Below are 12,447 nucleotides of genomic sequence, written 5' to 3'. Positions count from 1 at the left end.
TTGGTCCGCTTTTGTCTGGTTAGCTGTAAGTGGCGGAAGTTACAGCACGCTGCGGGAGTGGTTAGAGTAGAAAACTACCATTTATACACTGTGCCAATGCACCATGACGAAAACAAACTGTTTTGCTCAATGTTTTGAATATCGTGGATACTTTTTGGAGAGAGTATTTAGCCGTGGTTGTGCCTTTGATGCTCATTAGCAGCATGGTATGGGACGCATTATGTGTAGCATCGTTTCCGTATTGGAATGGTAAGTAGGCTGTTTTGTTCCTGCAGTCTTATGATTTCAATTTGCTTGGGATACTTTTCGTTTGATTTGAAGAAGCTTTCATGAAGAAACTATGGTACAGTAGATGAATATCATTGTTTTATTTAATGAATAGAAATCGACAAGCGCTGTTTTGTGCTTTGAGAGCAAACGTAGTTAGGGAGCGCTGTTTTGATTAAAATTTAAAATGGGACACGGATAGCTCATATTTTCACCTTTAAACTGACTTTGCGGCATCCTGGACAGTTTCCTAGACCACTTAAGTGAAATCAGTTATTAAACGTCCAGGTTGGGTGTTCATCCAGGGTGCCGCTTACATAAATAGTTTAAAATATGAGGTGTTTGACTTTGGGTGGCCTTCAGTGTATTTGGATTTCATTCTTCAAAACAAAAACTGTCTTTAGAAAACCTTTAACAATCAGGGCAAACACGTTTGAACATCCAAGTGAGAAACAAGATACAAGCGAATAAAGAAAAAAACGAATATTTTGGTGCACCCTCGGTACCAACTAATTCAATTCTGCTTTGTTCACTTTTTGCGGCTAGAGCGGCAGTTTCTAATATATGTTCCTTGATAAATAAAAGAAAATAGAAAAAATGTTCCTCACTTTTTGGCAATAACTGTACCATGAGACCGTCTTAATAAATACAAGTATTTTATATGCTACAGTAAAGAAACGAAGATTAACGAACAAACACTACGAGAAGCACATTTGCTGCACTTACAAAAAACCGGCTTATTGAAACGGCTAGCGCAAGTGTAACAGCATAACGCAATGACCGTGCCTTCCCGTGAAACCTGTTTGAACGAACGCGGCCGTTCAAGGTCGTACAGTGTGCGCACTTGCCCGCGCGTTCTCATGAGAGCGCATCGCATTATCAGTGTTACGGTGGCAGCATCAAGAGTAAGATGCTGTGCATACAGCAGAGTGTAGTGATTGTTGTTGCATTGCTGTTGAATCGATTCAGTAAGTTGCTCCAAGTATAATGATTGCCGCACAAAAAGGCAGTTATTGTTACGGACGTATTTTTTTACAGGCAATGGTGATCGCACGTTTATGTCGTACATGGAGAACGAATTGAACAGGAAGCAAACGATGATGCCCAATGTACGCGAATCGTTGGATGGTTGGTTGTTTGGATTGTTTCTTTTGTTGGAAAAATACCTCATTTTCTGTTTTTGGCTGATCAGATTGTCACATGCGATACTACAAACACAGTCTGGTGGAAAGTTCTTATCCCGTCTTCCAAAGGCCTCATCAAAAGATGAGCGATTTTCCTCATCTAGGCCGTATTGGTTGGACCAATACCGATGGAACGGTCCGTTGGAACTGTAGTGGAACGTTGGTGTGGGAAAACTTCATACTAACATCAGCCCGTTGTACATCGGATGGCAAGTACGTGACGATATGTTTCATCTCATTTGATTGGAATATTGCAATTGTTTGTAAAAAAAAATTTAACACAGCTCCATGGCTCCAGATGTGGTGAGATTGGGCGATTCTGGTAAGATGCAGGAGATAAAGATCGCGGAAGCTGTACGCCATCCCGAGTATAGAGAGGGCATTATGCAGCACGACATTGCGCTGTTACGATTGCAGTCAAAAGTGGAGTGAGTACAAGCGAGAAGGGGAAAAGATTAGGTGAAACCAACGATGCTCTTTGCTCTTTCTTTTAGATTGGACTCTACAGTTGTTCCGGCATGTCTTTGGAACAATGAAGACCTGAAGTTTCACGTTATGGATCTGGTTAGTTGGAGTGGCTCAGATGCATCAGACGTTGTTAAAACTCAAGTCCGACCCACACTCGATGGTTGTGATCGTATGCAAAGTACGGGCCTATGTGTTGAAAGTACTGAATTGGATTCATGTTTGGTAGGAAAGCGTTGAGAGTGTTTCGATAAGAACGCATCATGAAAGACTCTTTTTTGTATAGGACGGTGGCTTTCTTCAGGTACCTTTAAATCACAATGGAAAGGTAACTCCTTTTGTAGTTGCGATTGGTGCACCATCGAATGTATCGTGCCAAAAATCGACTCCCACTCCCTACACAAAGGTTTCGTCCTATGTTCAGTGGATTGTTTCAACAATTCAAGCTAGTGGCGAGCCAGCATGGGGTAAGTGTACTGTATCATAATAGCTGTAAAGGATATTGGATGACCTAAACCCTTTCAATTACAGAGTGGAAATTTAAAGAAGCCGAATGTGCTCTGCGTTACGTCCATCTAAGACAGTACCAGAAACAAGTGTTGATCGATCAGACGGACTCCCTTGACGTGGTGACACCGGCCAGAAGGCGTTTGGAGCCACGATATACCGATGCGATGGTTGAGATTCGTTACGGAGGCTATTCAGTGAGCCGGGAAGACTGTTATGGGTTGATCATAGACGAGGATACCGTGCTAACGCTGGCCCAGTGTACCACAAACCATGGGTAATGCAAGTGGTAGCCATTTCTATATATGTCAAACAATTGATTTCCTTCTGCGTTTCAGGAAGCGTGCCACGTTTGTAATGTACATGGGGAATGAGCGCAATACCGTGGTGAAACATTACAACCATCCTGGATATCGTGAGGGACAATATTACAACAACATTGGACTGCTGAAGGTGAGAAGCCGCTTCGTGTTCTTTGGATCTTTCGTCCCGTTTTGTATATGGCATGAGAGTGATCTGGCAGACAGCATTGTTGAGCTGACCGGGCACGGAAGGCGTGATCTTAATTACTTCAGTCTACACAATGCATCGGTGGATGTGTTTGGTAAGTTCTTGAAATGGATTAAAGGTTCATTTGGATGATCTGATGTCTCTCTGATCGTGGTTTTTTCTCTTTTTCTTCTGATAGAACCACAAAACTTCCAGCTGGTAGCACGCGCCAATGTGCTTCCCATAAATAAATGTTCCTATCCGGAAGAGTTTTCAAGCAATCTATCGAACGGATTGACTGGAGAGCATCTGTGCTTTGGCAATGAAGCCTATCTGGTGCCAGAAACATGTCAACAAGCAGCCGGTGGACCAATCGGAGGGAAGAAGTTCAAGTTCAACAAGCAGTTCCGCTATGCGTACGCACTGAACTCTTTCGGGCGCGACTGTGGCTTTGGTCGCGCTGCAGTTGGTGTACGCTTGTCGAGCCACATTGGCTGGTTGCAATCGGTCCTGCTCCCCGACTACAGGAAAGACAGTGGATCGGTTCACTTCCTACATTCGGAGTTGGAGGAGAATGATACCTGCCGGCATGTGGACGGTGCGGCAGGGCTATGTGTGGAGGCAACCAGATGTCCCAAGATACGATACGATTTCTCAGCCAATCGACGGGTGGTCTTTTGTCAGACGTCAACCGTTGTTTGCTGTCCGTATGAGAATATGGTGAACGAAACGACTGCCAGTGGTCGGGAGTTGGATGAGTGTGCGGATCGCATCAAGGCCAGTTGTGGAAACACGAATGAAGCGCAGTTTGATTCGGGTTATATTACAGAACCAAATCTTGTTGAAGTCGGTTGGCGTGGAATTGGAGATACTAAAGCCCAGTGGAGTTGTAAAGGAACACTCATAACCTCGAATGCTGTTCTGGCTAGTGCCAAATGCTTACAGCAGCAATCATTTGCACCTTCTGTGATTCGACTTGGCTTGTATGAGGCAGCTCCTGTAGTGAACGTGGAAGAAACTATTTTACATCCGGAGTTTGATGTGGCCAGTGGCAAGAACAATATCGCTTTAATTAAAATGAGAGATGCAATTGATCGATCGACAATAGCGATACATCCGGCATGTCTTTGGAAGAATCAAACTCATACGCCGTTCGAAATGATTCAGCCTGTGATAAGTGAGTTGTGTTCTTCAAAGTGTGTGACTACGTTTCTTTGCTTCAACAATTAAACTTTTTTCTCTTTCTCTCTATCTCTCTCTCTCTCTTTCCCTCTCTCTCTCTCTATTTCCCTCTCTTTCTCTCTCTCTCTCTCTCTCTTGTTTTTTTAGATGGTACAACTGATTCGTATGTCTATCCTACAGCCATGTACAACAGAGACTGTGAGGCGCTGGAGGAAGGTCTTAGCTCCAACCAGCTGTGTGTTGATGTGCAGCCGCACGATACGAAAGTATCCCTGGGAGATCTACTGTTTTGGTCGGAAGTGATGGATGATGGCACGCAGGTGCAGTATTTGGTGGGAATCATGAGTCACGTGACCGCCGGCGATCACACGGTGAACGTTCACAGCCGTATATCGTCGTATGTTGGGTGGATTAAAAGTATGCTGTAGGATTTACAAAAAAACTTCCATCAAAATGAGTCTGTATTCTAAAAGAGGTTGATTTGTGGCTAATGATTGATGAGACCTACGAAGCTTAAATAAAAATACTCCAACAAAACCAGTTGTTTTTTGTTGCTTTTACAAATTGATATACCGATGATCTTTCTAGCTACGAAGCCAGACGTGCAACACAAACGAACTAATCAGATTCAATGCGAGTAGAGAGCCTGTTATGACATGTAACCAGTTCTCGAGGCCGTTGTCGACAGTGATGGATCGCAACTGCAATCGTGTATATAAATGTTTTAATTGAATTTAATCGCCACCAAGAAAACGGAAACATGAAGAAGAGATAAGCCAAAACACTTATAAAGACATCGTACTGATCGCAGGCAGCTCTCACTGATCGACTGACGCTTAACAAGATGTGGTTTGTGATTTGTACGCTAGGGCTGATTGTGTTGTTTGAACAGAGTAGTGCACTTATTCCGACTGGGGATATGAAGTCTCTCAACGTAAAAAAAGTAATACTGCCCAACCGAAGAGAATCTTTAACAGGCGAGTGAGTTCTGCTCACTAGTTTTAGCACTTTAAACTAACACACTTTTGTGCTTATTATGTTGCAGATTGTCACTACAGATACTACAAATATGGTAAAACATCGATGATAAAACCCGCCTTTGGTCAACCGACGTACCTGCGGGAGTTTGCGCACATGGCAGCTATAGGCTGGACGCAGCCCGATGGCACGATCACTTGGAACTGCGGCGGTTCGTTGATATGGGAGAACTACATTCTAACTGCGGCGCACTGTGTCGAAGATGCTCAGTAAGAAAATGCGGAGAGAGAGAGAGGGAGCTAAGCTGTGAGTCTACCAAATCTACTGTTCCGATAGACAAAATGCACCAGATGTGGCACGCTTTGGGGACTTGGATCTTTTCAACGCTACCGATGATCAGTACGCGCAGCAGCTGAAGATCGTAGAGATCATTCGACATCCCGAGCACCGGCATCGGAATCGCTATCACGATATTGCTCTCATGCGACTGGAGCGTGAGGTGGTGTAAGTGTAAGCGGAGCAGTGACGATCTAGTTTGATTATATTTGTATAAACTGTGTGTGTTTTGTGTAGGCTACATGATACAGTGGCGCCTGCTTGTCTGTGGACTGATGATGAGATACGCTTCAAGCGGTTCGAAGCTACCGGTTGGGGAGATACAGGCTTTGGTAGACACTGCCGTTCTTTTTTGGTGTGCAAAATGTGACGCTCTTTTTCCTTGTAGCTGCTGCAAAAACTCCAATCCTGCTGAAAGTTGCGCTCAGTCCGGTCGCGAACGAGCAGTGCAATGAGCATTATTCGAACCTTCGAGGTTTGCGGAACGGTTTGCATGCGAATCAGCTCTGTGCTGGCGATGCTCGTATGGACACATGTCCGGTAAGTACTTTGTATTGGTAATCAGGAGTCATTCAAAATATACTTTACTTTTACTGTTCTTTAAACTTCATTTCACTATCAATGTAACGCTGCAATTTAAAATTGTAAAAATTACGAATCTTTTTGACGTATTCTTGCTACCAGTGACCATTGCTTATCTCTATATTGGCTTTATCTCTATTAAAATCTGATTTGTTATTGTTAAAAAATCTGAACTTGGTGCCCTACTTTGTTTGATTATTCGTCGATTTTCTTCGTATTTTTAATCAATTCTGTTTGATAGCAACATAAATTGTTTAAGAATCTTGCTGTAATTTTTTCACTCTTTAGTTCAATTAATTATATAATTTAATGTTTTTCTACCCAATGAACGCTCTTTGCAGGTATTTGGATAGTATCTTATTGCTTGAATTACATTGTCTCCCTTTTGCAGGGTGATTCTGGAGGACCCCTGCAGGTAAAACTACTACACAACACGCGTGAAACTCCTTTCCTGGTCGGAGTGACTTCATTTGGATTGGCGTGCGGTTTGTCCGTTCCCGGAGTGTACACAAGGGTTGCGCCCTATGTACCCTGGATAAGGTCCGTGCTGAAAGATCGCGGAGAAAATGCGACAGGTAAGTTTTACGGTTCTGGAATAAATGCTTGTTGGCATTCCAATAAACGTCTGATCTTGTTCGGTGTAGAATGGAAATTCCAACCTCAGGCGTGCGCATTACGCTATGCCCAGTACCGTGAGTTTGAGCCGCGAGTTTTGCTGCACAAATCGGAAGATTCGGAGCAAATAGATCTGTCTGAGGCGCATCTGTTTTCAACGGCATCCCGACAGCTGGCTGCAATCCACTGGAACGGAACGGACGATTCAGAGCAGAATGACTGCTTCGGGGTGATCGTCGACGACAGTACGATCGTGACACTTGCCCGCTGTACAAGGAAGAATGGGTATAGTTATGTTTTGTGTGTCAATAGTAGGTCAATGTTGATCATTTATCAATTCCAGCATGCCTCCCGCTTACGTAAGCTATCTGGAAAATGAAAGGAACGCTGTCATTCGCTCTTACATACATCCAAATTGGAAAGAAGGATCGCTTTATGGAGACGTAGGACTTCTGCAACTGAAAGAGCCGTTAAATATTTCATTCCAATTTCAACCAGCTTGCATCTGGGATCGCACAGACCTTCCTGAGCCGGAGTTTTTTGTTTCTGGCCGTGGGCTGTCCGAGCTTCATGCTATTTACGTCGAGGAAGATGATTTAGAGACAAGTGCTTGTAAGTTGCTCTGCTGTGCTCTGTAGCCCTCTCTCACTTCTTCTAATGACAATATCATTTCCTTGAAAGCTTTGAACCACATAATCAATGTTCTTGGAGTAGTAATGCTTCATAACGGCACCAACTGTACGCAGCATCGTAACGAGACACCGGCTGAACATCTCTGCTTCGGAGCCGAACCGTTTCTAGTGCCGGGTACTTGTCACCAATCTCTGGGTGGGCCGCTAGAGCGTGAGGTGGGGCGTTTCGGTCGTAGCCTACCGTACGTGTACGCGCTGAACCTAGCAGGCCGGGACTGTGGCTACGGTGAATCGGCACTCGGCGTTCGGTTAGCTTCCCATCTGGCGTGGTTCAATTCGATCCTGTTTCCGCAAAAGATTGAGGAAGATCCCGGGGAAGCGTTCATCTTCCTGAACAATGATTTGGAAGAGGGTGACACGTGTGCAGTGGACGGCGTTGGGATCGGTGTGTGCACAAGTGCCGTGAATTGTCCGAGAATGTTATACCGCTTTCAGCAAAATCAACCGGTGCAATTCTGTGGCAGTGGATCGGTATTGTGCTGTCCGCGGGAGGACGTACGGAGTGCGCTAGATGCAGAATGGCGAGAGATTGACAGCTGCGCAACGGGACGTAATGACATGGGGAAAGATTTCGACCCAACGCATCACATGGTAGGCAAATGGTTGATATGCTCTTCACGCGTCCTAATGCTGCTATAAATCCATTCGAACAGGTGTCCTTAGATTGGAGCAAAGGGACAGAAACGGAGTCCTGCATTGCAACAATGATTAGCAACAGAACGTTTGTGACCGCTGCCAGCTGTCTGGAAGGGAAGGGCACGCTCGAATACGTAACGCTAGATAATAGTGTGCTTCAAATGATTGTCTTGATGGTGGTTGAGAAGGTAACAGTCCATCCAGAGTACGACAGTACTACGAAACGCCACAACATTGCACTGATAACGGTCCTGAACCGCACCGAAGCAGTGTTCGGCAATAGTCCGATCTGTTTGTGGAGCAACCGAACGCACACGCCGTTTTACCTGGAACAAGTTGGACTAACGGGTAGGTTGTATATAAAACCCGGTCTTACACAGAACCAACACACAGCTATCGTTCTATTACTTGTAGAAGAATCGACGCTTGGTCCAGCCCTTGCATTCACAAAATTTAACAGTGATTGTGACCGGACGTTTCGGAGAACGTTGGACGAACACGAATTATGCCTAGATGTGGAACAACTGCCATACATGGACACGGTTGAGCTAGATGAAGGCATGCCGGCTTTCTGGAAAGGACGCGGTACGGGAAACTATCTCGTTGGAATAGCGAGCCACAGTGCACCGAACGATAGTAGTGTGTTTCTGCACACGCGCATTGCACCGTACGTGGGATGGATTAAGAGTGTTTTGTGATAAATAAAAGCAAAACAGCAACAACATTTCTTAGCAACCTTTTTTTAAATATATATTTATTTATTACGTATGTTTTACTCAGCAAAATGATATTGTGTACATCTGTTTTACGTGTGTCAGAGAATCTCACATGAGTATTCGAATAGATGTTCTTAAACACATTGTCATATTTGAACACCTTTAAGTATGCAGCAGTTGGTTTGTTGGTTTCCCAGCATTTGAAGTGTTTAATCGTTTTCACTTTTACCAATTTTACGATGTAAAAGCATGTGAAATATAGCATGGTAGTAGTGTGGTCGCTTATGTGATTCATCGAGCATATTCCCATTTTCTCAAAGCAAGAACAGACTTTTCAATAACTTATAACACCGCATCGAAAAAAAACTTCATTGGCAACGGTGTTACACTGGAATGAAGAATAAAAAAAATTATTTAAATATAATCTGAAGTAAGTTAAAAGAAAGTTAAATAACTTAAATAAGAAAGTTAAGAATGGTAGGCCAGCATATCTGCGCGAGTTTGCTCACATAGGCGCGATCGACTGGAGCCAGCCCGACGGTACGGTGCGGTGGAGCTGTGGTGGATCGCTGATATGGGAGAACTTTGTGCTGACGTCGGCTCACTGTGCAGCGGACTTGAAGTATTGTTAAAGTTGTGCTTCTAAGGAATGAAGAACCGATTGATAGAAACAAAATCTTCTGCTTCGTGTACATTAGCAATGAACCACCGGACGTGGTACGCTTTGGAGATTTGAATCTGTACAACGCGACGGACGACCGGTTTGCGCAGCAGTACAAGATTGCAGAGATTTTGCGCCATCCGGCTTCAGCGCCAAATACCATGACATTGCGCTGATCAAGCTAGAGCATCGGGTCACGTAAGTGTTGCTTCTTTGTCGAGCATGTTGTGCTTTCTGTTTGGTCACAGTTGCTTCTACCTTCGGGGTGGTGGATAGATTGAATGAAACCGTTGCACCCGCCTGTCTTTGGAACGAGGAGGAGCTGCGGTTCGACGTGCTGGAAGCGGCCGGCTGGGGAGCAACCGGTATCGGTAGGTGTTGTGCTTACGGTTTCGGAATAACGCTTACGATACGACATCAATCCCACGTTTAGGGCAATCCCAAACGCCGACACTGCTGAAGGTCTCGCTGAAACCGGTCGAGCGGGACCGGTGCGATCAGTTCTACCGGGTGGGCGATCGTGGTCTACGTGAGGCATTGCAAGACTATCAGCTGTGCGCTGGCGATGTGAAGATGGACACCTGTCCGGTAAGTGAAAGAAGCTTAATGCGCATATTTGGAATGATGGCTTTAAACTATGGCGCTATCGAGCAGGGTGACTCGGGAGGACCGCTACAGGTGAAGCTGCTGCACAATGCCAAGGTGACACCATTCGTTGTGGCGGTGACGTCTTTTGGGAGCGCTTGCGGTCAGTCTACGTCGGGCGTGTACACAAAGGTGTCCAAATACGCTCGATCCGTCGGATTCGATCCGTCATAGCGGCGCACGAAGCTGATGCTGAAGGTGGGAAGATCTTTTCTTGGATAGCCCTTAATATTGAACGCTATTTAATGTCTTTGCTTAGCATGGAAGTTTGAGCCCTACGCTTGTGCGTTATGGTACGTGCAGCTGCGAGAATACGAACCGGATGTTGTGTCACGCAAATCGGAAGGCCGTGAATCGTTAAGCTTCGACGGAGTGCATATCACCATCGAGGATTCCCTTTCTACGGTGAAGATCGGTTGGGAAGATGCAAAGCTTAAGGCACCGGACAATTGTTACGGTGTTTTGATCGACGTAGATACTGTCCTAACGCTTGCTGAGTGCGCTAGTTCTGAGAGGTAAGTAAAGCGGATGATCTTTTAGGAAAGAATTATGCTTTTTTCTATTCCCAAACAGCCAACCAGCCACTCACGTGATCGTGCTAGATGATATATGGAAGGAAATTGTAGGTCTCTACACACATCCGAACTATCGTCCAGGATCACTCTACAGCAATATAGCAATAGTGAAGCTGAAGGACCCAATCTTCTTCACTTCGCGCTACTTTACGCCCGCATGTCCCTGGTTTTATCCGGAACTGCCCGATCCAGAGTTTGAGGTTCCACTCGCGGTCGTAACGATCTTAACACTGTTCCACTGTACGATGAACAAGTGATTGGGTTAGGTATGTACGCCTATTTTAAATGTGATATTTTTCTATTCAAACCTCGCTTTAGATGCTAGGAATGCCTCTTTGCTGGTACGATCAGCTGAACAGCGCGATGGAAACTGTTCCCTCTCCCAAGCACATCGGCAGCTCTTCACCAACGATCTGTCAGACGAGCATCTTTGCTTTGGACATGGAACCTTTCTGGTGCCAGATACCTGCGCACAGCTGTTCGGTGGACCGATACAGCGCAATCTATTCCGGTACTCCAAGTACTTCAAGCATGTGTACGCTCTCAACCTGCTCGGTCGGGACTGCGGATTTGGCCAGTCGGCAGTTGGAGTACGGCTTGCCCATCACGCAGAATGGATGAGCAAGGTACTGCTGCCTCAGTGACGTCATGCGGCTGCATCGGTACAGTTCTACAACACCGATCTGGAGCTGAACGATCACTGTCGGCGTACGGATGGGAGTCAGGGCATTTGCACTGAGCTTGCCCGCTGTCCGAAGGTGCGATACGATCTTCAGGTTGAACGGCAGGTCACATTCTGGGCCAATAGGACGATTGTATGCTGTCCGTGTCATGATGTGCTGAACGAAACTGATGGCGTTGGTGTTGAGCTGGATGAGTGCGAAGCGAGATACAGTGCGTTGCATCAGAATGGGATATTTGAGCCATATTGGGAAAACCCGATCGTGGAACGTTTTCCACATGTAGTAAGTACTGCTGACTGACTTGATCATGGTAATGTATTGAAGATTGTCATTTCCCGCTAGGTCATGATCGCCTGGCAAACGAGTGATGGGGAGTTTGACTTCTGTATTGGCACACTTATCACCCGAAGTATGGCGCTATCGTCCGCCAACTGTCTGTCACGCATCAGCAGCAACCGTACCGTGGTGAAGCTAGGATGGGAAAATACGGCTCCTACACTGTGGGTAAATGAAACGATTCTGTATCCCCGGTACGAGGAAAGCACGCTGAGAAATGTTATCGGAATAGTGAAGATTGAAGGTGAAGTGGATTCGAAAACGGGCAAAGTGCCGGCCTGTCTGTGGCAGATTCAAACGCACACACCGTTCCACATGCGGCAGTTTATACTGTCAGGTAAGAAGATCCCAATAGAGTTGTTAGGAAAATATGATTAATTAATGTTCGTCTTCACACCACATTCCAGACTTACAGTACCTGCACAGCTACCCGAAATATAACAAAAACTGTGAGGCGTACCAGCACTTTGGGAACCGGAGCCTGGAAGCGACGCAACTCTGTGCCGATTTGGAGTTGGAATTTCAAGCGATTGAAACGGGTGAGCCAGCGTTTTGGCAGAAACAGCTTGGGGATGGTGGCGAGGTTGAACACTATCTGGTCGGGATTGTGAGCTATGTTTTCCCGATGACAATGGTGCAGACAAGGGTCGAATCATATGTCGATTGGATCAAAATGCATGTGTAGTTGGAGACCTAGCAAATTCGCAAAGTTACAATCTTGAGAAAACATTGGTTTAAATATAAACGTAAGAACTTTTTGACCCTTGTATTGTACAAATCCATTTTAATCCGACGGTCCAAGACAAACATGTAGATTAGCGAAGAGAGAGAACTATGTGTAGCATTTTTGCTTCTTGCAAACTATCTTTATGTATGCTATTTTCATATTAGATGTTCT

General features: G+C 45.3%; 2 protein-coding genes and 1 pseudogene across 4 annotated transcripts; all 3 read left to right on the top strand.

Annotated features, from left to right (window-relative positions):
• The first annotated feature begins 1,137 nt into the window (after positions 1 to 1,137).
• LOC121596170 lies at positions 1,138 to 4,621 on the top strand. Of its 2 annotated transcripts, XM_041920869.1 has the most exons (10): positions 1,138 to 1,235; positions 1,306 to 1,395; positions 1,460 to 1,664; positions 1,736 to 1,879; positions 1,946 to 2,141; positions 2,203 to 2,383; positions 2,448 to 2,700; positions 2,762 to 3,027; positions 3,112 to 4,089; positions 4,242 to 4,621. In XM_041920869.1, exons 1-10 carry the CDS (start codon positions 1,178 to 1,180, stop codon positions 4,520 to 4,522), a joined length of 2,652 nt encoding a protein of 883 aa, XP_041776803.1. In that variant the 5' UTR covers positions 1,138 to 1,177; the 3' UTR covers positions 4,523 to 4,621. The 2 variants fall into 2 exon arrangements, with proteins under 2 accessions (XP_041776803.1, XP_041776804.1); XM_041920870.1 differs by lacking the exons at positions 1,138 to 1,235; positions 1,306 to 1,395 and having other exon boundaries at positions 1,581 to 1,664; positions 1,750 to 1,879.
• Positions 4,622 to 4,929: 308 nt separating this feature from the next.
• On the top strand, positions 4,930 to 8,659 carry LOC121596169. 2 transcript variants are annotated; one of them, XM_041920867.1, is made up of 11 exons: positions 4,930 to 5,071; positions 5,140 to 5,341; positions 5,409 to 5,576; positions 5,646 to 5,740; positions 5,797 to 5,948; positions 6,382 to 6,565; positions 6,635 to 6,890; positions 6,949 to 7,217; positions 7,287 to 7,888; positions 7,951 to 8,281; positions 8,348 to 8,659. In XM_041920867.1, exons 1-11 carry the CDS (start codon positions 4,939 to 4,941, stop codon positions 8,629 to 8,631), a joined length of 2,676 nt encoding a protein of 891 aa, XP_041776801.1. In that variant the 5' UTR covers positions 4,930 to 4,938; the 3' UTR covers positions 8,632 to 8,659. The 2 variants fall into 2 exon arrangements, with proteins under 2 accessions (XP_041776801.1, XP_041776802.1); XM_041920868.1 differs by having other exon boundaries at positions 5,055 to 5,075.
• Positions 8,660 to 8,817: 158 nt separating this feature from the next.
• On the top strand, positions 8,818 to 12,234 carry LOC121595615 (annotated as a pseudogene).
• The last annotated feature ends 213 nt before the right edge of the window (positions 12,235 to 12,447 follow it).

Source organism: Anopheles merus, chromosome 3R, assembly GCF_017562075.2.
Source record: "Anopheles merus strain MAF chromosome 3R, AmerM5.1, whole genome shotgun sequence".
Lineage (NCBI taxonomy): Eukaryota > Metazoa > Arthropoda > Insecta > Diptera > Culicidae > Anopheles > Anopheles merus.
The sequence above is the reverse complement of the archived record's forward strand: the minus strand, read 5'-3'. Positions and strand labels throughout refer to the sequence as shown.

Coding starts and splice junctions, on each gene's coding strand:
- LOC121596170 (XM_041920869.1), top strand. CDS start 1,178: ATGCTGTGCATACAGCAGAGTGTAGTGATTGTTGTTGCATTGCTGTTG. Junction 2,142..2,202: donor CTGAATTGGATTCATGTTTG/GTAGGAAAGCGT, acceptor TTTTTTGTATAG/GACGGTGGCTTTCTTCAGGT. Junction 4,090..4,241: donor AATGATTCAGCCTGTGATAA/GTGAGTTGTGTT, acceptor TTGTTTTTTTAG/ATGGTACAACTGATTCGTAT.
- LOC121596169 (XM_041920867.1), top strand. CDS start 4,939: ATGTGGTTTGTGATTTGTACGCTAGGGCTGATTGTGTTGTTTGAACAG. Junction 5,949..6,381: donor CTCGTATGGACACATGTCCG/GTAAGTACTTTG, acceptor TCCCTTTTGCAG/GGTGATTCTGGAGGACCCCT. Junction 6,891..6,948: donor CGCTGTACAAGGAAGAATGG/GTATAGTTATGT, acceptor TATCAATTCCAG/CATGCCTCCCGCTTACGTAA.